This window comes from Numida meleagris, chromosome 2 (genome assembly GCF_002078875.1).
Source record: "Numida meleagris isolate 19003 breed g44 Domestic line chromosome 2, NumMel1.0, whole genome shotgun sequence".
Taxonomy (NCBI): Eukaryota; Metazoa; Chordata; class Aves; order Galliformes; family Numididae; genus Numida; species Numida meleagris.
The window spans coordinates 109,173,066-109,200,545 of NC_034410.1; the positions used below are offsets into that span (position 1 = coordinate 109,173,066).

At 36.5% G+C, this 27,480-nt stretch overlaps 1 protein-coding gene across 8 annotated transcripts in view; it reads left to right on the top strand.

Annotated features, from left to right (window-relative positions):
• The window catches only part of LOC110394957 (lipoxygenase homology domain-containing protein 1), a 207,494-nt gene that overhangs the window by 114,701 nt on the left and 65,313 nt on the right, over positions 1-27,480 (top strand). For 7 of the 8 annotated variants that reach the window (XM_021389041.1, XM_021389040.1, XM_021389039.1 and 4 more), the window contains 9 exons: positions 2,002-2,083; positions 4,162-4,217; positions 4,371-4,403; positions 9,212-9,381; positions 16,675-16,894; positions 18,244-18,398; positions 20,971-21,184; positions 22,233-22,423; positions 24,166-24,376. In XM_021389041.1, coding sequence (XP_021244716.1) covers positions 2,002-2,083; positions 4,162-4,217; positions 4,371-4,403; positions 9,212-9,381; positions 16,675-16,894; positions 18,244-18,398; positions 20,971-21,184; positions 22,233-22,423; positions 24,166-24,376 — 1,332 coding nt within the window. The remainder of the gene's footprint in view (positions 1-2,001; positions 2,084-4,161; positions 4,218-4,370; positions 4,404-9,211; positions 9,382-16,674; positions 16,895-18,243; positions 18,399-20,970; positions 21,185-22,232; positions 22,424-24,165; positions 24,377-27,480) is intronic. The other variant, XM_021389036.1, reaches the window with a different exon arrangement.

Consider the following 27,480-nt stretch of genomic DNA (forward strand, 5'->3'; position numbering starts at 1 on the left):
TCCTGGTTCCCAGAAGATCATCAATTCACATCCCTGGTCTCCAGGCCACTTCACCTAGTCTTGATGCTTGCTAGATAACACACCCTGAACTACAAGCGCTCGCTCCTTCATTTAGTGATACTACATGGACTCCTGTGACCTGTTGTGTGAATCCATTTGCTGCTGCTGAGACCTCCACACACACATGCACATGGGATGGGCTCTTTTCTTGGAGTCCCTTGATAACTCCAGTACCTCTGGAGGCAGAAGTGCCTGTCAGTCTAAAAGGTGCTCCGAGCAGCTGACCCTCTCCCACTGACTCATTGGATGGGTTTCAGACCAGGAAACTGAGACTGACAGTTCTCCTGAAACAGTCCTGTGAGGAACCATGTCAGAATAAGTACTTGTATTCCATTATGTGAAATTCTTCTTCTGTGTTCCTGTGAGAAGAAATGAGCCTTTGATCACATAGAATCACGGAGTCATAGAATCATGTATATTGATGATCTTGAAGACAAGCCAACACTATATGATTCTACACACGTACACTGTAGATTCAAAAGTCAGTGCAACAGAATATGGAAAAGAAAGGGAAAACTGATAGAATAACAAGATTATTAATAATTTTCTTGGGCAGTTTTTCTGTGTTCACTAATGTGCTTTTTATCAATGAAAATTATAAACACTTTGCTTGCCAGTCCTATTTTTTTTCTCTATTTGGCAGAGATAAAGCTCTGTGAAAAAGAAAACAAACAAGCAAGCAAACAAAACTAAGACTGGAATAATGCTCTGTCTATTAATTTTGGGAAATGCTATTTCTTTGGTAAAATCAAGTTCTTAAACAATTTTTCCTATCAATGTAGTAGGCCAGTAGCAGTCATACCTCAATCACTCTTATGCTGGTGAATGTATTTATTACTTGAAAAATAGCCTAGGGATGTCTGTTTTGTTTTGCTTTTCTCTATTTAGATTACTAATATTTACAGTTTTTATAGAACCTTAAAGTGTGTTAAAACTTATGTAGCTTTGCTGGTAAAAGTGACCTTTTTGACCTACCACGAAGTTTCAAGTAGAAGGTGGTTAAATTAGATGGGGAGACTATGAAGTGCTTAGATGCTTTGTAATTTAAATACTATATAAATTTAAAATGTTGCTGCTGCAAGATCAAAAGAAATTTCTTCATTCTATTTCCTTGGGCAGGAGGGCAAAAAGAGACTTCAATAAAGATTATGATATTTCATATTAAAAAAAAAAAAATAGTTCTGTAAAGAAGGCTCTTTCTTTACAGCAGACTAAAATAAACAAAAGTATGCCCTTGAAATATAGACTTTTAAAATGGAAATTTGAAAAGCTTTTTGAGGAGGCTTGCCACATACTCAGTGGAACACCTTCTGTTTGCTTTTAACATGTTTGTTTATATCAGAATTGTTAATTGAATGTTCATGCAGACTTATGTATATTTTGACTTTGTAGTTTATGCAAATGAACATATACTGTAAAAGCTAAAGCATACAATTTTCAGAAGCTAAGCAAGAACACATGCAAATGGGAACAGTAGATACGAATGATCTTTTAATTAATACTGTTATGTAGAATAACTTCACTCACAAAGGACCAAATAATCTAGTGTTCACACAGATTTCATATAACTGCATAAGCAGATTTGTCCTAAGATCCTTGTACCTGATCACAAGGAATAAAAAGATCTGGCTGGGATGTGAATGGTGTTGGCAGTTCACAGATGTATTCATATGCTTATCTCCAAGTAAAAAAAAAATCCTACCTCCTTAAAATTACAACAGAGCAAGATGAAAAAGAGTTAACACAGTAGTTCTTGCAAGAGACAGAGAATGATGGAGCTTTCATTGTGTTAATTTATCAATTTAGTTGAACTCTGTCCTAATGGGAACTATTTTTCGGATGAGAAATATCATCTTGGCCTTTTTTTTTTCTTTATTATTATCATTATTATTTAAACAAGTACGTTATTTTAGATGATAAACCTTTGTCATTTCAACACAGGCAATGGATGGTTCTTGGAGAAGATTGTCATTAACTATAAAGAAGGAAAGGAAGGAAAAGAGGTTGTATTTCCTTGTAACAGGTATGTTATTCATGGCAAAACAGAATTAGTTCATTATATTCTTGGCAGCCTGGGGAAAAATTCTTCAGAACAGGCATGTGCACACAACCTAGATATATGAGTAATGACTTGGAGTTCCTCAAAGGACTAGGGATGCAAAATTTTGCTGGTGAAGCCAAAGTTTGCTGGATTGATATGGAAAGGAGAATGCACCCCAAACAGGTGAAAAGGTGCATTAATATTTCCTTTATCTCAATTATACAGAGACCACATGAAAATAACTAAGGTTTCAGTTCTCAGCTTTATAAAAACTATTATGTGAAAAGATCTAGATGTATTGATTTTGGTCAGTGCATCTCCCTTAAAACCTTATAAGCATACCACAGATCTTTAGAAAGCCTTTAACTTTCCTCCTAGAGAAGAGCTAAAATATTTCCTTTCATTTACTAAATCTCTATTTCTCTGTATTACTAGGTCTAGAATTTTGCTGTCATGGGCAAGTCTGGAAAATGCCTGACTCTCAGTTCTAATAATTACTAAATAGCCTGTTCTTCTAAATATTTTATTACCCAAGGCAACTGCAACCTGAACTCTTTGCTGTCAGTGTACTGAATCACATGACTAAAATAGAAAAAAAATATAAAATAGACCAGTATAAAAAAGAATTTGTATGGGTTACCTCTGTATTTGTATATTTAATACAACAGAAATCATGTGAAGAATTATAATTTAGAACAAGCTGTTTCTGGTGTATGTGGTTTCCAGAACTTGTGAGTTTAGGCTACACGGCTGAAATGATTTCCATGTTATTTTGGGAATTGTGCAGTATAGTTGTGAAAGTCTTCAGCAGTTCAATACAGATGGCTCTTCAGGAATACTTCCTGTTTACAGAATAATACCAAAAAGCAACAGTTTCTGTTTGCAAAGTTCCTAGAAATTATTAGCTAATAACCATTTACTCCTGTCGAGTATTATTCTGATGATCAGGTTCTTGTCATAGGTTTTCTTTTTGGTATACATTGAAGACGGCTGTTCGAAGAAAAGTCAAATGTGGCAATTGTTTCCTTAATGTCAGGGAGATTTTGTAGGACTTCTCTTAAGAAAGGGACACTTAATGAACACATCAGATCTCTATAAAACTGCCATGTCAAAGGAAATCATTAAGTTCTTAGGAAAAAGAAGTTAAAGATATTAAATATAGAACTAAAGGACTGTCATTGTGCTGTGTAAGTGTGCTGCCAAAGTGTCAAAACTTGCTTTCTACTTTTAGAAAATGCTAGTGGTCTTTTTTTTTCTTCTTGGGAGTGAATGTGGAAAGAGTTCACAAAAGTTAATTGAGGTATTTATTGCAACCATAGTTGAAATACAGTGAAGTCTAGACTTCATGCATTGCAGATTTATTCACATAGTTTGTTAAATACAAGAAGTGAAATACATTGTGGATCTTTGGGTTTAAACAAAGGCCACATCAATATGGACCCAATAGAATAGAAAGTAATAATGAGCACATATTTTTTATTTTAAAAAATAAGTCTGTTAATGGCTGCAAAGTGTATTATATGAGTAAGAGTGACAACTGAAGGAGTATGGATGAGGTTTTGCAGATAAATAATGTTACAGGACAGCTCCTTAAATTCATCCATATCAAAGAAAAGGAAAGTTAAAAGAGAAATTCAGTTCATTGCTGCATATCTATAGAAGTTTTATAAACTTCCAGACCTGCAGGTTTTATATATCATTTTAAGTACAACGAATCTAACTGACCACTGCAAGTGGTACTTGAATGTACAGCTGAATATCTGATCCTGAAAATACTTAATATTTCATACAGTGTATTTCATCTGAGGTGCTATACTGCTTCATCAAACTATCATGAAATTTCCAGTTCTTTGCTGGGAGCAGAGTAAGGTAGATTATCCCAATTCAAATAATGTTAACTCTAATGAAGGTATACAAGAAAATTAGGCTTATGAGGTATTTTAAAGGCATAATTTGATAAAAATGAAAAGGGAGAGAAGGTAATTGTCTGATTACTTGCTGTTAATTATCAATACTGGTAATTGTTATTAATCTCATTTTTTTTGTTTATGCAATGAAAGATGGTTAGATGAATACCAAGATGATGGGAAATCTGTGATAGAACTAACTGCCAAAAGTGAGTATTTTGTTACAGATTACTTTTGTGTTATAACAACACAGTGTTATTTACTGCTTAGTTATTACTGAAGATTATTTTTGAATATAATCATAACATATGAAGAACAGTGATAATTAAGCTTGTTCACATCATTTTTTTCTAATATTTTAGAAGTTGGCAATCCAGAGAAGGCATTCCTTAAAGGTAAGTATTGTTTTCTACACCATTGTCTTTGCTATTTGAATTTAAACTCCAAATCAGTAAAGTGGCAAATATATGAGCAAAAGACCTCATCATATAAGTAAAATATCAGCTGTGAGAGAAAAAGAATACAAACTGGCTAACAGTGATCTGCAGCACTGATAAACTCTTTATAAGTCATCGAGGAAAATATGCTGCTCATGAACCATTTCTGGTTTTCTTCACATTTCTGCTATTCTGTCCTGAAATCAGCCAGGAACTTCTCTGAGAAAAGAGTCTAGCATTATTTTTGTATATCCCAATGTCACTGTCATTTGAAACATATGTAGGGGTCCGCTAGCAAACATGAGCTTGTTGAAAAATGTGTTGTGAAGTGACTGTGGAAGCATTTTCATGTCAAAGTTGATCAGGGTATTCTCAAAGTAGCCATTAATAAACAATACTAAACTCCAAAAGTTTGAGTGAAGAAATAAGAATTTGACCAAATCTGCTTGGACTAGTATGTAGATTTTAATAAAAACTACCCACTCAGTTGTCTGTCTGTATACCTTCAAAGACAGTCCCATCACTGTAATGTGTTAAGACCTCCCAAGCGTTCAGACTGTGAAATACAATCTCTGTGTTTCTCTCTAACCAGAAAAAAGAAACAGAATACAAATTTCTTTATTAACATTTAACTGTAAATGCATATTCTATATAACTGTGTCTGAGTATGGGAGAAACTAGAGTAAACAAAGTAATGTTTACATTTAGCTCTGAAAACAGTGGCTTGCCTTCTGTATCATGAGTGCTGATCTCTCCATCTAATTACAGCTTCAGTGAAACTATAATCATTTACATTCGATCAAACAGTTTATCCAACATTTTCATTGTTCCATGGCAAGATAACTTTTACAAAAGGAGACTGATTAACTCAGGTAAATAAAGATTTTCCCACAGAGAGATTTGATTGTCACAAGACAATTTGGAATTGGATTCTACATTCTACTCAACACACATTTCTGAAATGCAGCCGTAATATCTATTTCACCTTATGTTCATAAAATAGACTATATTTTAGGATGAATTTAAGTTTTTTTCCAGCACATCTTTGTTTTTTACAACAAGCAGACAGAGATGAGAAGACTGCTGAGAGCTTCTGCATGTTAGCAACAATAAGACACAATATATTGATTATGAGGAGGTTATTCTTAATTAGCTTGGGAAATGTCACACTGTTAAGATGTCCGGGAGGACCTACAGGATGTGTGCTAGTTTATTAGAATGAAATCAGAGGTTCTGTATAATGAAGATACAAAGAAGAAGAACATTTTTAGAGAGTCTTCTGCCAATTAGCTATGCATCAGCATAGCTTGAGTTTCTTTTTAGTCATTTTTCTTTACCTAGGAGCTCATTCCAGTGAGGAACTGAGATAAATGAAAGACTGTGCTACTTATGCCTTATGTCAAAGAGATGATGAGCAAGGCTGATCTCAGGATGCTTTACTTTTAAATTGTTTCTTCTTAATGGTGATATCATAGGTATTGAGAGTGAAAAGAATGAGGTTTTTAGGAGGATAACAAACATGAGAGGTTTGAAGAGTTGTCTTGTATTCAGTTCTCTGTGTACAGTACTAGTGCCGATCTGAGAAAATTCCAGAGATGCATGATCTTAGAAGAGAAAGCAATTGCCTCAAATTCTCCCAACATCTGCAGCACTGATGACCTCAAATCACAGAGAATATAGCAGTGATAAGCAGTGCCACTCACAGTGGAAGTGCAAACTTTCCATATAAAATATATTTCCTAAATAGGAGGCAAATAGCAATGTTAATGTTCGGGAGCCAGGTGTTTTATGCATTCATGTGGTCATACAGTATATAAGCTGCCCTCTGCAAGTGGGTTTCAAGCAAAGTCACACAAAAAAAAATTGATTGTCACAATCTAGTGTTGTTTGGTGATTTCCAGAAAAATGATCAATATGCTTAGGTCAGGTCTAAAGCAAAGGTTACAAAATCAAAGACTTAATAAGTCAGTCTGAAGGTCAGAAATCTCATTCTCTTTGAAAAAGGTTAATAAGCTAATAACTACCCAGTCAAGGAAGAGAGTTTGAAAGTTGTCACTGCTGAGCAGTTCTTTTTCACCCAGGCTCCTGTTATACCAGCTTTAATAAAGCATTTATTCCAGAGCCCAGTGAATACTGCTGGATTCTGATGAGACATAGAAAGCACATATCAAATAGCAACATTTGTACATCTGTAGATGTACAAATATAAATAATAAAATGTTGTCTTTATATTTTACCTTGCTCAGTTTGCTATGTGCAGAAGTCACTGCAGGTTTGGTTTTCACAATTTTACTGAAAGCATTTTTCAGGATCCAAACTAGTGGTTAAAAGGATTTCTGGAAAGATATTATGATTGATCCCATTTCATTTTTTAAAGTCAACAAATGCTTCTAATGTATCTCTGGATACATCTATGTAATATGAAATGAGACCTTTGCTCATATTATTTCAAAAAAGAAAAATTTGGAGTTTCTTTCACTGAAGTCTGTTTCCACTCCACTACTCATTTTGGCAATATCATACTGGTGTCTCAAATAAAATGACTATGGATTTGCACATAAGCTGAAAGTAAAATAATACAATGAAGAACTAATCAATCTGAAAGGAAGCTAATGCAGTTCAGTGGTATCAGGGAAAACTTTTTTGTGTGACCATGCATACCAAGTACAGAAGATGACATGCTCAGATACCTTATTTTCAGAAGTTACTGAAGAGTTCAGTATTTCCTGGAAAGAGATATAGAAGTCATTGAACCTGGTAGGTGTTTGCAATCAGTCTCCTGTCTGGTGTAGCCATCCTTATGAGTCTCCATCTAAGAGAATCTAATGTATAGAAAACTTTTTTTCTTACTCTGGTATGAGCAGGTTAAATGAATTTTCTGACCTGGGAAAATGTAGTCAGTCTGGGATAGCTCTGTTACCAAGCTGTAGAAGCACTCAAAGTAAATGTAGGAGTACAAGCAGTCACAGATGCTAAGAGGTTTTAAATCTGTTAACTACTGATTTATTTCCTGGAAAACTCCCAACTGGTGTCTTAGCCTTCCTTCTGAAATAATAATTAAGAACACAATCATGGATATTAGTTACAATAAATCACCTTGCCTGAAATACCTTCTCTATACATGCTGCCTCTTGGAGCAGGAAACATGAAGGTATGTGTCCTTGTTTTCTCTTCACTTGGGGCTTGCTTTCTCCTAAAGCAGAAGAGAAAAGAAAGGAGAAAGCTCTCTTGCAAAACACATAAATGCAAAATTATCTTAATTTCCCTTCTGCCAAGTTCCAGGGAAATCCTTCAAAATGAGACATGGTTGGAGTGGATGTGATGTTCAGGGCTATGTTGGGAGTCTTTGTAAAAATTGAATCTGCTCATAAACAGAGTGCTCAGGAACAGCAGAAGCTCAAACCATGCTTGACTTCACCAAGTGTGACACCCTGAAGGGTACCACATGCCAACCTGGCACAAGGAGATAAAATTCAAAGCTGGCATATATATCAAACAACAAACGTTCCTCATTAGGCAAAGTCTGTCTTCTATAATACTACATCTGACTCATTCCTGGAATTGACCTCAAAAAAAGGGTTCAGATGGAAGGACCCTTTCAGCTACTGTTTTACTCAGCAGACTAACTGTGAGATGTGTATTTGCCTGCTGTTTGTAGCTGAGCTCAGAAGAAGCAGGAAGCAGTCAGATGAAATGAGAAAAAAAGCTTCTATACCAAGGGGGAAAGCAGCCTTAGCTAAAGAAGACAAAGTAAAAATCAAGGGAAAAATCTGAAGTCAGGAAAACCAGAGAAGGTTTGCACTCAACCTTCACCTCTAGATAGGTGGAGGAAGAAAAAAGGTATGAAAAAAAAAACAACACACAGTGCTCTATGAAAGAGAATCACATACATACAATTTATTTCAGAACTAAACTATTCTATGAGTTATTTTGTTAGCACATTGCAATGTAGGCTTATGCATAGTCATGAAATAATTCTGTATTATCTCATTGGCAAATTGTCTTATTATCACAGTATTAGTCACAGTCTAAACATGGGGTTTTGATTTCCTTCCCCTGTTAAGTTCCCTTTGCCATGCAGGATCAAGTGCTTTTGTTTTTATTTTTTATTTTTTTTTTAATTCAGGGCAAGATTTCCAGTCAACCAGTTAGAAGCTACAGAAAACTATTTACTGTTTAAGTTGCATTCTAGACTTTCAAACATTGCTATTAATACATGTAATCTATCAAGAAGAATGTCTGAAAGGCCTCATCCATGAATTGATGTCAGTGAAAACACTTCGGAATTCCCTAGATTTTGAGTTCAGCCCTAATGAATAATCTGATCTGACACATGAACACATTGAACATGATCAATTAGGTTATAAAAGTGGTTTAATTTTCACTATTTGAGTGGCTGTGTATTAGCCAGCAGATCTTGCAAATGAATCACATAAAATTTCTTATGAACACTTAAAGTACCAAAACTTTATAAATGAATTACTGCAATTAAAACAATTATTTTGTCCTAAGGAATGCAAAAACCTACCCAAAGATTTATTTACTTGCTTTTTTTGGATTACTTTCTGCTTGTATACACATTTCAACTGTTGTTTTTTTTTTTTTTTTTTTGTAAGGTCTTATTTAAGTTATAATTATCTTCAAGAGAAGGCATGCCTGCCTATATTTATAATGGTTATCTTTAAATTCTTTGTTGTAACAATAACAAAGGCTTTCATTGTTCTCTTCCATTGGTACTAAAAATTCACTGTTTCTACGTTGTTTAGCACAACGGTGGAGAGTGCAGGTGAAAACAGATGGAGATTCCCCAGAGCCACAGGATTGCAAAAGGACCCTTGTGATTTATGGCTCAAAGGGCAAAAGTGATGAGCTGCTGCTTTCACCACAAGACCCGGGACATATATGTTTTCTACCCAGAGCAACTGATGAATTCATTGTAAGTCATAATACATTTATACAGTACTACACTATATTTATACAGTACAACTTTCTATATTACTACAGTACTATATTTATAATGACATTTCTCTACAACCCAGAGATATGTATTTATGGAATGCTAGCTTGGTTGCTACAAATAACATATTGCCAAAGATGGAATGATGTAACTTTACATCTCAGGTCATCTTCTGCTTCTGGACTTGTTCTACTACAGGCAGCTGCGGTATTCTCTTTGAATTTTTAGTATTTATCAGGTAGAGAAATGGTCCCTTTCATGTAATTTATTGCATTCACCAGCTTGTCTTGTGTGTTGCTGTTTTCTTAATTCTCTAAAGAATCCTGAGTTCCAGCTTATACAAAAACAATACACAATTATTTCAGAATGAAGCATGATGCATTATTCCCAGAGGACATAAGTTGCTTTTTCTTTCCTTCATTTCAGACTCTATGAAACAGTCCCCACTTTCCTCTCAGATGCCTCTGTCTTTCAGGCCATCAGGCAGTGGATTTTCCTGGATAATCATAGCATATCAAAGTGCAATGAACCCTGAGGTGACAGCATATACATGTCCAATATTAAAATCAACCTTAACACAGTCCTGACTACCTGTACACCTCACACACATCATAGAATCATTAGAATGGCCTGGGTTGAAAAGGACCTCAAAGATCATCTAGTTTCAACCCCTCTGCTAAGTGCAGGGTTGCCAACCACTAGACCAGGCTGCCCAGAGCCACATCCAGTCTGGCCTTGAATGCCTTCAGGGACGGGGCATCCACAACCTCCTTGGACAACCTGTTCCAGCGTGTCACCACCCTCTGAGTGAAAAACTTCCTCCTAATAGCTAACCTAAATCTCCCGTGTCTCAGTTTATAACCATTCCCCCTTGTCCTATCGCTATCCACCCATGTAAACAGTTGTTCCTCCTCCTGTTTATACATTCTCTTCAAGTATTGGAAGCCCACCGTGAGGTCTCCCTGGAGCCTTCTCTTCTCCAAGCTAAACAAGCCCAGTTCCCTCAACCTTTCTTCATAGGAGAGGTGCTCCAGCCCTCTGATCATCTTGGTGGCCCTCCTCTGAACTCTTTCCAAGAGCTCTGCATCATTCTTATGCTGGGGGCCCCAGGCCTGGATGCAGTACTCCAGATGGGGCCTCACAAGAACTGAATAGAGGGGGACAATCACCTCCCTCTCCCTGCTGGCCACTCCTCTTTTAGTGCAGCCCAGAACATAGTTGGCCCTGCAGGCCACCAGTGCACACTGCTGGCTCATGTCCAGCTTCTCGTCCACCTGGACCCCCAAGTCCTTTTCCGCAGGGCTGCTTTCGAGTACTTCTTCCCCGAGGTTGTATAAATACCTGGGATTGCCCTGGCCCAAGTGCAGCACCCTGCATTTGGCCTTGTTGAACCTCATTACGTTCTCGTGGGCCCACTTGTCCAGCCTGTCCAGGTCCCTCTGGATGGCTTCCCTTCCTTCCAATGTATCAACTGCACCGCTCAGCTTGGTGTCATCTGCAAACTTGCTGAGGGTGCACTCGATTCCATCGTCTATGTCATTGATAAAGACATTGAAGAGCACCGATCCCAGGACTGAGCCTTGGAGGACACCACTCGTGACCAGCCTCCACCCTGACATAGAACCATTTATCACAGCCCTTTGGCTGTGTCCAGCCAATCATTTCTTAATCCACTGAACAGTCCATCTTTCAAATCCATACCTCTCCAATTTAGAGAGAAGGATGTGGTGAGGGACCCTGTCAAAAGCTTTGCAGAAGTCAAGAAAGATGACATCCGTCACACTTCCCCTGTCCACTGATGCCATCATTCCATCATAGAAGGCCACCAGATTGGTCAGGGAAGATCTGTCCTTGGTGAGCTATGCTGGCTGTCTCAGATCACCTTTTTGTCTCATATGTGCCTTAACATAGCTTGTAGGAGGATCTGCTCCATGATCTTCCCAGGCACAGAGGTGAGGCTCACTGGCCTGTAGTTCCCTGGGTTAATCCTGCTGCTTTGAGAGCATTCAGATGAGGCATCTTTTTAATGTTCAAATTCTGTCCTGGCTTGCTAGGCTACATCACTGCAAATTCTGTTCATTGGCCTGAAGTATAGCTTCTAGTTAGCCATATGAGAGAACTAGCTTGCAATTCATAGCAGTTTTATAAAGCTCAGAAATGCTTTTCTATGGCTGCAATAAGCATTCTGAAAACAATGACAAAACTACACTTAGGAAATGTTGTGAAGGCTTCCTTGGAATGAGCAGATCCAGGCTGATTTTTTTGAATTTAAATAACAAGCTAAAGCAATTTAGAAATTTTACAGGGAGTAAATGAAAAGATAAATAGCACTTGTTAAAGACAGGAAAGCTATTGCTTATCAGAAAACAAGAAATTCACTGAACAACAAAAGGAGCTTCACGAGCTATTGATACAGACTGAAGGTCAACAAAGGCAGTCTATCTATGGAGCTACCCCACCAGCTGGATGAGTTTTGGAAAGCATTACTGCATAAAGCAGATCTCTGCTGCATTCAACTTGTCAGTAATTTCCCAAAAGGCATGTACTGCTTGTTATGATTACCTAATTTCACTGACTGAATACTGTGCCAGGAGAAGACGGTACTGTTATGTGCCGTTCTGGTGGTCCCTGCTACTCTACTGTTCTTGGTACCATAACATCATATCTGTCATGGTGGAGGTCCAATCTAATGTCTTTCTAAATGTTTCATCATACTTTGTATTGGCTTTGGGTTGTGTCTGTATATTTCCCTTAGCTATTTATGCCCTGATTTTGTTGCTTTGTATGGAAGTGCTAATATTGTTTGAGCATTGTTTATTGGATGTGAAATTTTCTCTTTTTCACATTGCTTACAGTGTGTTCTAGTTTTTGTGGCATTCTAAGGAAGTCAAAGTAGCGGGTCTGATGTATCCAGGTATTCTTCATAAATATCTTCTCTAGGTGATTCAACTAATAAATCCAGTTTCGTTTTAGTCTCCTTTCCTTTGTTCTTACGAAGGCTTTCAGAAGCTTTGCTCATATTCTCCCACTGTAGCAGCAGGCGGGAGGCAAGAGCATGATATCACCAGGAGGACAAGCTGTGAATTCATTTTTCCAACAAGCAGCAGTAAACAAACTTTTCAACCTCCCCGGGATCCTGGTCTTAGACAAATGTCCTTAGTGCAGTAAAAAGAACAACAGGTTATGTGCTATAAGCAGCTCATGCTTGTTTTGAAACAATAGGCATAATTTTGATCTCAGAGATTCATTTACTGCACGCAGAGGACAGGAAGGCATGTAAATTCCTGATTTTCCAGGTGCTCTCATACCAATGTATGCACAGATGTGTATCGTATTCAGAACGAATATTTGATCCAAAATATTTCATCCCAACTCCTGTGAAAGAACAGGTGTAGTTTAATTGCATGTAGCAAGAGCAAAGAATAATTTGTTAAAAGAGATAAAATAGCAGCATGGTAGTATGTGCAGTTGTTGGGTTTCGGTGGCTTCAGGTAGCAGCAGTAGCGTGGGTGATCTGCTTAAATAAGAATAAATTAAAATAGAACACAGTAGTTATAATAAATTAATAGAGAAATACGTGAGTTTTTCTATGTTATTGAATTGTTTGGGTGTTCTGGCACTGAAGATAGATAGCATGGCAAGAAATCTTGCCAGCTCCAGTGAACAAACATATCAAAAAATAACTGGAAAAATATATGTAAATTGACAGTACAAACCCAGATTTTTACTTTCCTTGATGTTTCAGTGATGACAGAAATCAATTGTTGATCTCTAATGGAATGAACAAATTTGTGAAGTATAGATATACCTATTTTCCCCAGTCCTCAGCGTGGTTCTTGGTTACTTACAGAGCAAGCTCGTCAGAGCATGCCTTTGGAGAGTGCTGGTGTACTGTGCACTTTCTATTATACAAATAATCATAAAATGCAAAGTTACACTGACTGACAGATCATGGGATTTGAATCCTTAAAACTATTCAGTTATTCTCCAAAGCACTTGCACATGTAGTATGAAATGAGTGACAGTGCTGTAAGCACAAAGCTCTGCAAGGAGGACTGTTCATAAATACACAATGAATGTGGAATGTGTTTTCAGTTAATGAGTATGAGAGTGATAGAAAATTTTAGATCACATAATGCAATATGTTGTGTATTTTCCACAATGTGGGATGATGCTCCAGACAACCAATGGCAGGATTTCTGGAGTTTCTGACAGAAAACTGTTCAGCTGAATTTAGGGTGCTTTGACAACATCCTTTATAACTAGAATCATTTGTGCACAGATTTTTTGTTTTCTTCTGTCTTTTTTTTCACAGAGAAACAATAAAGAATTTAAGTGTGCACCCAAACAGTAAATTTTACAAAACTTTAATTACACTAGGACTGATGACTTTGGACAAGCCTTGTGTGATTCAAAAAGGAGAAGTTTTAAACATTATGAAATTTTCTAATCATTTTCATCAGTTAACTTCCTCTGAGAGCTTCAAATCCCCAGTGGCTTTCCAAAGGCATCCTCTTGATTGTGAGAACTATTCTTCAAAAGCGGAATGGAAAACCACTGCTATTTAGTATATAACAAATCACATCCAACTCAGCTCAGATTTCAAGTACTGAGTATTGCATAAAACTGTTCAGAAGGAAGAAATGTGGGTAAATTAATTATGAAATTTTAATCATGAATAGAAATGAGGTTAATAGTGTCCTCTTGCAAACATTTGCTCAACTTACAAAGGGGAATTTCATTGAATATATACTTTGTGATGGATTCCTTATCTGTCTCTGCGTTGAAGGTCATTTTGCATCAATAGGCATTGATGGAAGGAAAAGCCAATTATGGGATCAAAGATAGTATATCATATTCCAAAGGGAAACTGACCATATTAAATTGCTCAGAAAAGGATCATCATTATTATGGTATAATAACAATGATCTCTGAAAATAATGGAGCTGAGCAGAAAGGATAACGTAGCCAGAGCTGTGGAAAAAATCCCAAACAAACATGAAAAGAGGAGAAATACCTACTAAGTTCAAGTGAAAATATTTGATGCTTTTTATCTCAACAGATCATGGACATTATGACTGCTAGTGCTTGCTGCTTCAAACACATGGAGTGGAGTGTGGCATTTAGAGTAGCTGTATGATACAGTCATGAGATCCATCTGCAAGAAAGAAAATCTGCAGACAATAATTTCACAAATCAGTCTGATTCTGAAAGAGCAGAAGCAATGATTTTTGCTGCTTGTGAAGGGAGCACAGTTTAGATGGGTGAAGATGCTATGCACTGTCATCTTGATGATCCCAGATAGTACTCATTAGGTTTAATAAGAGATGAATGCATATTTTAAGAGGAATTAGGCCACTTACCATGCCATAGCTAATGATATCATCTGCAGCGTACACAGAGTGATTGAAAAACTCTTGATAAAATATTCTGCCCGCATATTTCCCTTTTTCTGGAGCAGTGATGGAGATCAATTCAGGATGTAAAGATGTGGTAAATCCATTATGCATAACTCTCCTCACGTGTACATATCAGCCTAAGATGCTGTTAAATTCTGTATGTATGACAGCATACAGGCAAGCAGGGCAGGCTAGGCTCAGAGAGAGGACAAATCTAGTGCCTTTTTTGATGTAAAATTACCATTGTGTGGCTACTGTGCATGCTGTGGAGTTTGAGAGTTGAGAGGTTCCCTGCAGCGTTGGGGCTGCCGGACCACCACAGAGCCATGCTACTGGTCCTTACAGAACAGTGCCTTGAATCTTCACCTTTTTAGGTGACATAGTAAAATTTTATGATACTTGCCTTAAGAAATTGAGATTGGAAGGGATCTTTTAAGTTTTCAAGTGCAATTCTTTACCACATTTCATAAGTTCTACTTTGAAACAGTAAACAGTTCAAGCTTCTGTAAAATGATTTTGGCAGGTTGCTATTTCTTTTTAATTAACCGTTCCTCTTCATACACTGCTGTTTTACCATTTTTTTCTATTCATAACATTTATTAATGAGGGTGGCCAATGCTCTCCTAGAATGACAAAACCATGGCTTTTAATTGTTCTTCCCTAATAAGGATAATGTAACTAATATTTCCTTACATGTATGTCTTCACTGACCAAAGACAGATGAACTAGCTTTAAGGTGGGTCAGCGGTGAAGAACTGTCAAGAGCAGAGCTATGCTGAGAAGCAGAATTAATTAAGCTGTTAGGAGCTCCGCGATTAGGGTTAGGGTTAGGGTTAGGATGTCTTAGGAATCAGTCTGCTGGTGGTTCCAGAACATGATTGCTTAAGACCAACTCCATAATTCTACTGTGATGCATAAATTCTACTGAATGCATAAAGGACTTATTTCCTGGCAACAGTCACTAAAGCTTAGCTTGTAACTGGTCTGGGAGAATAAAATGCAGTAGAAAGGAAGAGCAAGGCCACAATTTCAGTTTTGATCCTTTTTTTTTTTTTTTGTGTGTGTCTTTTTAGAATAGTTCTGTCTTTTGTTTTACTTGAAATTCATTTCCTACCATGTCTTTCTTGCAGTTGCCTGGTGAAAGGCTGCAGCACTCTTCTTCCTGGGGCTAAAAAGTCTTACTGTACAGCAGTTAATGTCATGCAGATCGTTAGATCATTAGATACAATTTGCTCATCCCAATTCCCATAGAGCTATTTTGGATGATTTAACCAGATCTCACAGAAGCGCAGTCAGCAACCAGATATTGGTTTTCCCATAGGTTGTATAGGAAGACTGGCTGTGCTGTTCTACAGGTTTATTTCTGCATGATTCATGATCTGAGTTTATGCAGAAATATCCCTCTTTTCCTCAGAAGTGGTTATAAAATAATTTCAGGTTTTAAATCCATTCGTTTTGCAAATGAGAATTCAGTTAAAATTTTCTCAGCTTCTGGTAATTATCATTAATTTTAATATCTAATGTGACTTCTGATATTAGAAACTTTAATTGTAAGTTAACGCTCTCCTTATCCAGTAGGGTCATATCTTAACATGTTACCTTTGTCTTATGAGCTTGAATGCACACATGATACTAATTTTAATCTCAACTCACCATAATGTTTAAATATTATACATTACTGAAAAGCAAACAGAGTAAAATAAAGGAGGCAGTCTCATCCATGGAAGAGAGATTCCCTTATTACAGTCATCCTACCCTCTGACTCAGTTTCTCCATTGGCTGATGTTAAGTTAAAGGATTCTACACTGCTGAGAAAATTGCTGTGAGTGAAGCAGTCCTGACAGTACACTCTTCCTCTTGATATTTTTTGCAGGTTGAGACTGGAGATGTGGGAGAGGTATATAAGATTCGGGTCAGCTGTGATGATGTGCCAGGCTTTGAGGGCTGGTACTTGAAGTCTTTCCACTTAGAAGAGCTACATACAAAACAAGAGCTGAACTTTGACTGCAACTGCTGGCTGTCTCTTAGCAGAGAAGACAAGGAGCTGGTGAAAGAATTCCCTATAGTCAGTGAGGACCAGAAAACTTTACCAGGTGAAAACACTGAGCAGATATGAACAATGCAAACTAACCTCTTGAAAAGAAATAAATGTCACATACAGAATATAGCATTTGTTGGGCATTTGATATCTTCACTGGATCTATGGCAACAGTCTTCATATGTACACTGCAAAAATGTTGACCATTTAAGAAATCTTAATTTTCCAGTTAAGTGGCAAATTGGGCTTCACAGTTGCTAAATCTTCTGCGTGATTCTGTGTGCAAAACTGAAGAAAATCATTATACTTTTTAAAGGTAAAGCACACGTTCAAAGCTATGGAAACTATCTGTTGTAGATTTACTGTTGAATTACTTGGTTCATAATAGCTTCAGTTACTAACGGGAAGAATTGTATTGTACAAAAAAGTTTTGCATTTGTTTTTCCCTAAGGCGTTTTTTCTGACATGCTGAGAGTTTCAGAGAATATTCAGAAGTGCTCGTGGAGTGTGAAGGCCTGCAGAGGCACTGCATTTGCTCAGAAAAGTTGGAAGTTACACATGAGATAAAAGTAATATGAGACATGACTGCCTTCCAAAACTGAAGTTCCAGAAATTCTAGTCCCTGAATATCTCAAACCTATTCACAACCTTAAAAGAAACTCTCTGGCATTAAGTTAGTGGAATGTTAGCTCAGCAGGACAGTATGTTAAAAATGACATTTGAAAAATTTTGGTTATTCTCTTTATTTAAATATGAAACATCTGCAACTCAGTGATATTTCTCAGAAGAAAATCCATTCTAACTGTATCAATTGAAAGAAGAAAATGTGTTTATACAGGAGCACTACAGAGGCAAAAAAGTTTTACTGTTGCTGTCATGCACCTTACATTAATATGTGCATTTGGTAAATTTTTGTACTTATATGTCATGTCGTGCATCCAGAGGCTATGATACATCAGTCTCTGCTACCTAATTTGCATAAACTTTACATAGTGGTTTATTCTTTGACCTGTGATGATTATTAATTGCAGCAAAGATTATGCAGTGTTTAACAGTAAAAAAACTCAGATGACTTCTTATTTTCCAAGACTTAGATAGAATTTGTCTGGATATTAAGGTTTTTTTTATTAACTAAGTTGCTAAAGTCTAAGTTGCCTGAATCCAACTTCAATGAATTTCTAAGGAAGTTAACAGAAAGACTTCATTACGCTTTGCTTGAAGAGATGATGTTCACAAAGAGTAACCCATTTTAATCACCGTATAGGAGATTTTTTGGCAGTTGCAGAAATGACAACAAACAGTAGTCTTGCTGATTAATATATGTTGACTTTTTCCTTTAAGTTCACTATTGTAAGTCAAGTGTCTTATTCACACTTTTTTTTTTTTTTTTTTTTTTTTGTACAGTCCATAAGTATGTTGTCTCTGTACATACTGGTGACCGCTGGGGTGCAGAAACCTTTGCAAATGTTTATATCACTCTTTACGGCAAACGAGGTGACACAGGTATAAGGAATCTTCATACACCTTTAACAACAGAAAGAAAATTCCAAAGGAATACGGTAAGGGCACAAAAATACTGTCTTACATGTGCAGGACCTACCACTGACTCCACTGCATCCCTTAATGCCTGCTCAAGTTAGACTCCCTCCTATTTATCATCTCCCTTTAAATAAAGGAAGGCTGCAATGAGGTCTCCCTGGAGCCTTCTCTTCTCCAGGCTGAACAAGCCCTGTTCCTTCAGCCTTTCTTCATAGAAGAGCTGCTTCAGCCCTTTGATCATCTGCTACAACTCCAGTCTTCTTGTGCTGGGGGCCCCAGGCCTGAACTAAGTACTCCACGTGGGGCCTCAAGAGGGCAGAGTAGGAGACAATCACTTAACTCTCCCTGCTGCTGCTCCTTCCCCCCCCCCCCCCCCTTTTTTGACGTAGACCAGAATGCAGTCAGCCTACTGGTCTGTAAGTGAACACTGCAGGTTCATGTTGACCTTTTACTCTGACAAGACTTCTAAATTCTTCTTTGCAGGGCTACTTTCAGTGAGTTCTCCCAGTCTGTACACGTATCTGGGATTGCCCTGACCCAGCTGCAACACCTTGGCCTTGTTGAACCTCATTACATTCATGTGGGAACACTTCTCTAGCTTGTCCAGGTCCCTCTGGATAGCATCCCTTCCTTCAATTGTATCAACTGCTGCTCAGCTTGGCATCGTCCACAAACTTGCTGAGGGTGCACTTGATCCCACTGTCCACATCATTGATAAAGATATTAAAAAGCACCTGTCCCAAGACAGACTCTTGAGTGACACCACTCATGACCAGCCTCCACCTGGATGTAGAGCTGTTGATAATATTCTCTAGCTTTGACCATCCAACCAATTCTGCATTCACCAGATAATGGACCCTTCAAATTCATCTCTCTTCAATTGAAAGAAGAACCTCTTAGTTCTTCTATTCCAAATTTAGGACAGCATGAGCAGCAAAGAATTAAAAATTATGGATAAAAAATTAGTTAAAGAAATTGGTGTGGGACTTACAAATTCAGTGCTGTTTCTGTAACCTCAGCCCCACATTAAACACTAACTTAATGTTTATTCAGTGACTTTGGAGAAGAGAAAAGAAGAGAATGCACATAAAAATTTTGCTTCTAGAGAGTCTTAGATTTTTGTGGAATGATTTCATAGGGTGAGGAAAAACTGGATTTAGTACGAACTGAGAGAATTTCTAAAAATAATTTTTCCCTATAGGCTATGCCTATATGCAGAAATAGCACTCTACAGCAGTTATATTATTTTCCTTCGTTCTCAGATTTATTTCCTAAAATGTATTAATTAAAAAATTTAATGGTTTCTACTTACAATCTCATTGTCAAGTCTTGACTATTGTTAACAACAAAATTGGTATTTTTGTCATGCAAAGGTAATTTTAATGTTAGTAACTGAAAAGCTACTTCTCCAATATTTTTATTTTAAGAGTAGTGCAGGCAACACAGAAAACTTTTGAAAGTACTACATTTTTTTAGAGATCAGTTTGCAATGATCTTCTTCTTAATTGCCTTGTCATCTGTTTTAGTAAGTTCCTGTTATTAAGTCAATATTTATTGGGATGATGGTGTTAATTATAATTCTAGATATTGTTGTTTAAACTCCAGTTATTCATAACCTTGCTGACATTAGAAGCTACAGTCAAGTCCATCTGACCCTAAGCTGGGCCATGCAGAGAAAACCTGGCTTGTTTCACATTTATCCCACCCCTGTTTTTCATCCCCTGATGCCCTTTTTCTTACTCTGTTTTCTCTATTCTGCTTCAATTCCTATTTCTGGCCTTTTACTCAACTTTCTTCACATTCTCTTGCTTAATCTTTCAGTTTTCTGTTACTGCAATTTTCATTTTGTACGAAAAACAAAACGAAAAAAAACAAAAAGACAACCTTTTCTGACTATTAGAGAAGTTAGAAAGCTATCTTGCTGTGAACACACTGTTTAGATTAAATTTTCTTTAGGACTATTAACATAAGTAAAATCTAAATAATCTGTTGTCAACGGTTTATAGGCTGGTTCAGCCCAGTTCCGTGACTAATGGGGTGAGGGGACCCACGGACCCATGCCCCGGGAAATGGGGAAGGGGGAAAGGGCAGGGAGTTGGGCCTAAAAACAAAACAGCGGCAATGATCTGAGGAGGAAAGCTAATTTACTAAATAAGATATTGGAATGCAAGATAACGTAATCTAAATTTATACATTGCATTTTTGATACTGGAAGTGCCCTGAAAATAATTTGATTATAACCAAAATCTTGTCATAACTTTTAGCCTGCCAGAAAGTTGATGTATATGTATTTTAAATGTGAACTGATTGACAAAATATGTATTTTCCAAAGATCAGATGAGGTTACAATACATCGTTACTTATGAATGTGGGGTTTGAGGTTAGATATAATTAGTGTTTGCTTGCTTAGATTCAGAGGGGAGATGTTATGTCAAATGTTACCAAAAAAACCCCACAACAACCCCAAAATAACCCCCCAACAAAAGTGACAAGCTTATAACCTCAGCTGAATCCAGGCTGATTTCCCTCAAGTTCAAGCACATTCAAGTCCCAAGTTATTTTATTAAGTATTTCCAATTTTTTTTTTTGCAGGTGGATTCCTTTTTGGTGGAAGCCGTTTCTCTGAGTCATTTGCAAAAAGTGATCATAGGACATGATGGGCAAGGATACGGGGCTGGGATGTACCTCAAGATGATAACAGTCAGGGAATCACAAGACTCAGACAAAGAGTGGGTCTTTCCGTGCTGGAACTGGCTTGATTCTCATCTGGGATTATGTGAGACAGTTTGTGAGATATTTACAGTTGGTAAGCTCTTCTGTAACTTGTCCTGGCTTTCTGTATCTTTTGAATTTGGCTGCAGGTCTCTAAAGTGATTTTTTAAATTGAAAATGTGAATTTTCAGTTTGATTTTGTTATTATAACAATACCATATCTGGTAATGTCAAAGTTAATAAAATTTCATCCTGTAACTCTGTTGTGTATCAAACTCTCACAATCTAAATTAAAATTAATCACATTACAGCCAAAGATTTAAAGCAGGTAAAGAGTATGAGATGAATGCCTTGTGGAGTTAAATAGCTTAAGTTTTATGCACTACTTTTCAGGTTGGTTAGGATCTAATTTGAAATCCAAAGAAAAGTTACATTAGTCAATCTTAATAGATTTTTTTAGTCACCTGTGGTATTATTCCATTGTGCAAAGAAGTAGTACCATTCTGCTGTGCTCAGTTTATACTCATTCCACGTCTACTACGCCACAAGTTGTGCAAATCCAAATGGAAATGAAAGGTAGTGGCAATTAATGGAGAAAAAGGGAAGGAGAAGGTCATATTGATTTATTGAGGATCTGGCAAATATTTTTGCATGTTTACTATATGTCAGTCTCACGTGGTTATACCATATAATATAGCTAAATATGGTATAGTGTCAGGTGAAGTTCATTATTATTAATTTTACATTAGATGTCTACAGGTTACAGGTGTCTGGTGCTTCTAAATGATGAATTGGTTTTAGTAACATTGATTTTTATTTTAAGAACAGTTGATTAGAGCTCTTAAAGATGACTAAAAGTTCTCTTAGTAATTTCTTCCAAACTTGACAAGAAAAATAACATTTTATCAAGAAAATACCCATGAAACTAAAATTTAAACACAGAAGGAACATTAAGCTGTTAAATTCTTGGCAAAAAAAATAATAAAAGTATTGATGTGTTATTCTTAGTGAACTGTTGCCATAGATACAACATAACCTGCAAATAGAGCTTGCTTTGTGCATTGTAAAGGCTGTGGTCCTGTTATATTATGCCAGTCTGTCATACTGTCATCTTTCCTCTTTCTCTTTGATCATTTTTAAAGGTAGAAGATTGATTTCTTGTCCTAAACTGCCTAAAGTCATCATGCAGTCATCTGGTCTCTGGATAATGGACATCACAGGATCTGACTGGAGCAATGAAGAGGATCCATTACACCTTTCTCTCATCTTCTTCGGCAACCAGAATCATAAGAAGTTGCCACTTCAAGTTACAGGAAAAGCAATTCAAATCAAAGTACTTCAATCTTTATCTATTTGAAAAAAAAAATCTAAGAATCATGTACCTGATAACCGTTTTAATTCTGAGATGATGAATTGTTTCTTTAACCTACTAAATTGATTTTTAAGTTCTCTGTGTAGTTTGGCATGGATTATCATTGTTTTCCTTTGAAGGCAGTAAGACTATCACTTAAGCAACAGCTTTTGAATGAGCAGGAGTGAACCTTCTCCCAGGGTTTCATTCTGAGAATGTTTAAGTGAGCAAATTAGTCCCTAGGTGCATATCACAATATATACCAGACTGCAGGTTATGATTTACAGTTCTTGTTGATCTCAGAAAAGCAAGTAATTTGTAAACATACAATCTGTGGGATACTGTAGAGATTTGTGGGCAGATGATGGAAAAGGAAGAAATATAAATGAGAAGAAACTTACAGAGTTGATTTTCTCTTTAATTTAATTTATTCATCTCTGCCACTATGTTTTTGCAGGATAATTGTGTTTTCTTGCACTGTTTCCTTCTTTTATTTCTGCTTGTCATTATCACTTTCTTTTTCCTCTTGATTAGCTCCTTTTGCTCCAAAAGTTTACTTCTTTATTCAGATCTTTGTTTTTAGTTTCTCCAGTTACTTATCAATTACTTATCAATTGAAATATTGAGAAGCTTTTAACTGGATGAATGAATGAATTTTACTTTATTGAAAGGTGGCCTGCTTCTACTCACACTGCCCTTGCTTCCCTCTTTACAACTACAGTTCCTTGCTCAGTATCAATGCTGTGGTACTTTTATGCTTTTCCAATTTTGCTCTCTCTCTGAATGACCAGTACAGCAGAATTTGGAACTGACCTGAAGGTACATGCTTCAGACACCTCCTCTGTCTTAGGAAATCATGAGGTGCTGAAAACTAGGAAAATATTCAAGGGAATCACAACAATTACTTGTTCTTTTCTTGTTGGCCTTTGGGGTTTTGAGGAAATTATTGATCCCTATGAGAATACTGGATGCTTTATCCTCAGCTAGTTCATTAGCTTTAATTTAACCTTGAGCAGTTCCTCCTTCATCTGTAAAAATGGCTGTATGGCAGGACTGAGTGAACAAGGGGAAGTGGGCAGACAAAGCTGTGGAAGTTTCTAAGCCAGCTTTACATTACGGAAATGTGTCCGTGAAGCCATATCCTGGAAGAGGTTTCTTAAGGATTGATTGCTGGAACAGCGGAAGAAGGTAGCAAGGGCAAATCAGGAAAATAGGGATGGAGAGTCCTGGCATAAAGCCCAAAGAGTGAAAGAAAATATGTTTCTTTTGATCCTGGGTTTCATCAGAAAGCAGCCTTGGTGTTGTGAATAAAGAAACTTCATGGTTCTTATTCCTGCTGATCATGTAAAGAAGAGTTAATCATTACACTATATAAACAATTGGCTTTTTTTTTTTTTTTTAAATTTTCTTCTTTTCTTTAATGGAAGAGAAACTAAGCACACTAGGTTAGGTTATAAACAGGATCCAAAATGAGTAGTGCCTGGGAAGTTTTCCTCAGCTAAAGAACCTATGCTAAGTATAAAAAAATAGTTTGAAGCTGGAATTATTTGTAATGAGAACAAAGGAAAGAATATGATTAGAATGGGGAAAAATAATAATTGTTATAAACCTGCTCCAATTCTTCACCTGTTAAAATTTGTTCAGCTGTTGCATGCAGCTGTCAACTATGTTTGCTCTGGCACAACTGGAAAGAGATCCATTCATCTTCTCTTTTTCTTACATAGGATGAACTGGCAGATATTGGCTCACTGTATAAAGTTCAGGTAACTGGCCCACATAGCAAGCTAAAACAGCCATGGCGCTTAGATTTACTGCATATGAAGCACACAGGCACAAAGGAAGAGATGTATTTAGCTTTTGACTGCTTGTTCAACCCTAATGAAGACAAATGTGTGGAACTGCCAGCTCTCTATGCAGATCAGGAGCCTTTGCCTGGTAAGCTAAGTCTGTTTTTGTTACTGGGGTCAGGATTGGTGTCGCTGGAATACCAATATCTCTTCTGGGCCTGAAACACTGTGTGAGGATTTCCACAAGAATTGGATATTAAGAAATATGATGTTTTGTGCATGCATTTATCACAAAAGAAATCACTGCTATTAAGATTATGACATATGTTGTAACTGCTGATACCAAATGTAGAATACGACTTCTTTCGTGTGAGGTAGTTTTTCAGTTTTAGCTCATGATTACTTGCTATATCTTCAAATTAATGCTGTGTCAGCTGAAGACATGTACAAAATATTATCTAGTGCAATATCACCTGAATCTTCCTATTCACAAAGAAATGTGTGTGACCTAGAAAAGTAGTCAGTGTTTTAAGGAAGAAAGAAATGCAAAGACCCCCTACAAAACAGAGACAGAATTTAAAAAATATGTTACAATCAGTTAGCAAAGGGATAGCCAAGAATTTCAATTGCAGTAGTGTTTTATTGATATTGATGAGAAATTTATAGTAGAGCAAGTGTTATTCCAGCAAAATAGATTAAGTTGCACTTTGCTGCTAGTAACACGTGTGAATTGTGTGTATGATGATGACAGAAATATAATAAAGTGATAACTCCCAGTCCCCCAGGAATATGGCAAACAACAATTGCATGCTGATGACTTGATCACTAGCTATTTAAGAACAGACTTTCCATCTATCCAGCTCATTAGAATAAAGAGGATTGATGGGGATAGTAAAGATCATGTATTGGAGCTTTTGGTGACAGCTAAGAGGTTTATTGCCAGAGGCTATAGTACAAAGAGTATTCTGCTTCAGCAGAAACTAATAGAAAAAGATGGAAGCTGCCCAGAAAAAGGAATGAATTATTCCATGTGAACTTTTGCACACTGTTCTCTGGAGGGATTTTCCTGACTATTTTATCCCATTTAAAATTGAAACCTGAACAAATTAAACAATGAGGACCTTTTAAATATATGGTTTTATGTGGGTTTTTGTAACTTTAAGCGATTAGTAGCCTTGTAATCATTTACTGAAAAAATCTTATGATTTTAGGTTTTTGATCCATCAGGTTCAAAACAACATTGGATGTTGCATGTAGTATATGCAGGATATATAATGCTAAATATATACTCTAGAGCTTGTTAAAAATCTCTATTACCTCTCTGTTGATAATTACCTCTACTGGTATTTATTTTCAGAATTTGAAATTGCTAAACGTTAAACTAGGTATTAAAGGTCTAGAAATTCAAACCAAAATAAAAATTCTAGGATATGTCCTACAAAGTCTTAGTTATGCTAAGAAACAAATAGAGATGGTGTCCAAGAGCATTATCCTGATTAATAGAGCAATTCATTTGAGGGAAAATAAGAAGGTTGAGACAGCTTCCTTGGAAAATTTCTAGGAAGAAGATGCATGCATAGGTGCTGCCCCAAATTATGCCATACTTGTGTAATATCTGCTAACCTAGAAAGTTTCACATAAACCATTTTGTAGAGACCTAACTAAGGGAAATATAATGTTCTTACTTCCAGATGTAACTCATTTTGACTCTGTGGGCTGTCCTTTTGAAACTCAAATATATGCCCACAGATGAAATAATGACATTTGTGATATTTAAAGATGTACTGTATGAGAAATCTGCAGGTCAAAGGCGTTAATATCCTTTTTATTCTTTGTGGATCCAACACTAATTCAGTCTAAAATTTCTAAATTTCAGCTTCTTCCTTGTATTCTAGTTTTCTTATGGGAGGCAAAAGCATTTCAGTTTTAGGTGTTTGCACTCATTGTCGCTTCAAGAGAAATGCTGCTTTTTGGAGTCTTTAATAAATTTCCTGGTAATATAGATTTAAATAAAGACAAAAGAACAGTGTTGAAAGATATCAATCACTGCTATCTCCAGACAAATCAAACAAGTAGATAACTCTATAGGGAGCAAAGTAAAAGTTAAAATAATTAAAATAAATAGTACCTTTCATTAGTTATGTGAGCTTGATTGTAACAAAGGCTACATTGGTGTAACTACTTCTCTTCTAAACTAAGTGACCCTATGGGATTTAGCAAGGCAAAAATATGTGTCTGTGTTCCTTTATGATCTTCAGGAAAATCATAATTCCTTCTTTAAAAGCAGTGGTCACTCCCAGGGTCCCAGTTTTTTCCTGAATCTACAAGCCCTTTCAAAAAATAGTCCTGTACCTCTTTTGGAGAATGTGAGCAACTCATACATTCTGTCAGTGCATCCTCCATACCAACCTCACCCAACAGGACATAAGGCTGGCTTTATGCCCAATAAACCAGAGTTATCAACTGTAATTGGATACATTCTTAATAATGTAAAAAACAAGAGCAACAGACTAACAAACAAACAAAATTTAAAATTGATTCTCTGAAATTGCTTTTTCTTCCATCTGTAAAAATACTTTTTCTTAGAAGTGAGTGCCCTAGATCACCCTACACCTAGCTCTGTAGGTACAATTATATTAAATAACCAAGATCAAATTATTCTTTTGCATAATTCTATTAGATTGTGTGGCATTATCTCAGAGCTGAATTTGCCTTCTGGATATTACCTAGTCTCACAAAAGGAACTACTTTAGCTGTTTTCTTTACTTTCACATACTATCCTAGTATTTATAAATGTAATTTTACTCTATCAGTATCACAGTCCAAATTATTACTCATGTATTTTTGTGGCTTTCAGAATAAAAGGCACTGATTTTTTATTTTCCTTATAAATTCTTTGACAATTCTGTGAAGGGCATTAACATGCATTTTAACATGCTGAAACAAAGTCATTACATATTTAAATTGTATAACTTTTGAAAGCAATGTTTTCAGTTGCTATTGAAATTTTAGAGTTTCTGGTTCTTAGCTTCTGCATTTCTTGAAGCTTTCTAGATCATTTCTTGATGATTTTTAAATTCTCATTTTTAGTGACTGCAGTTGAAGACATGTATCAGAAGTTATACCGTGATATATACCACAACCTCAATGTTATCTGAAGTTAGAATTTTGCAATATGTGATTTGCAAAGTAACTATTGAAAATGAGTGTTACCAGTCTTTCTGAGAATGTTTTTAACACCAGTTATGATCT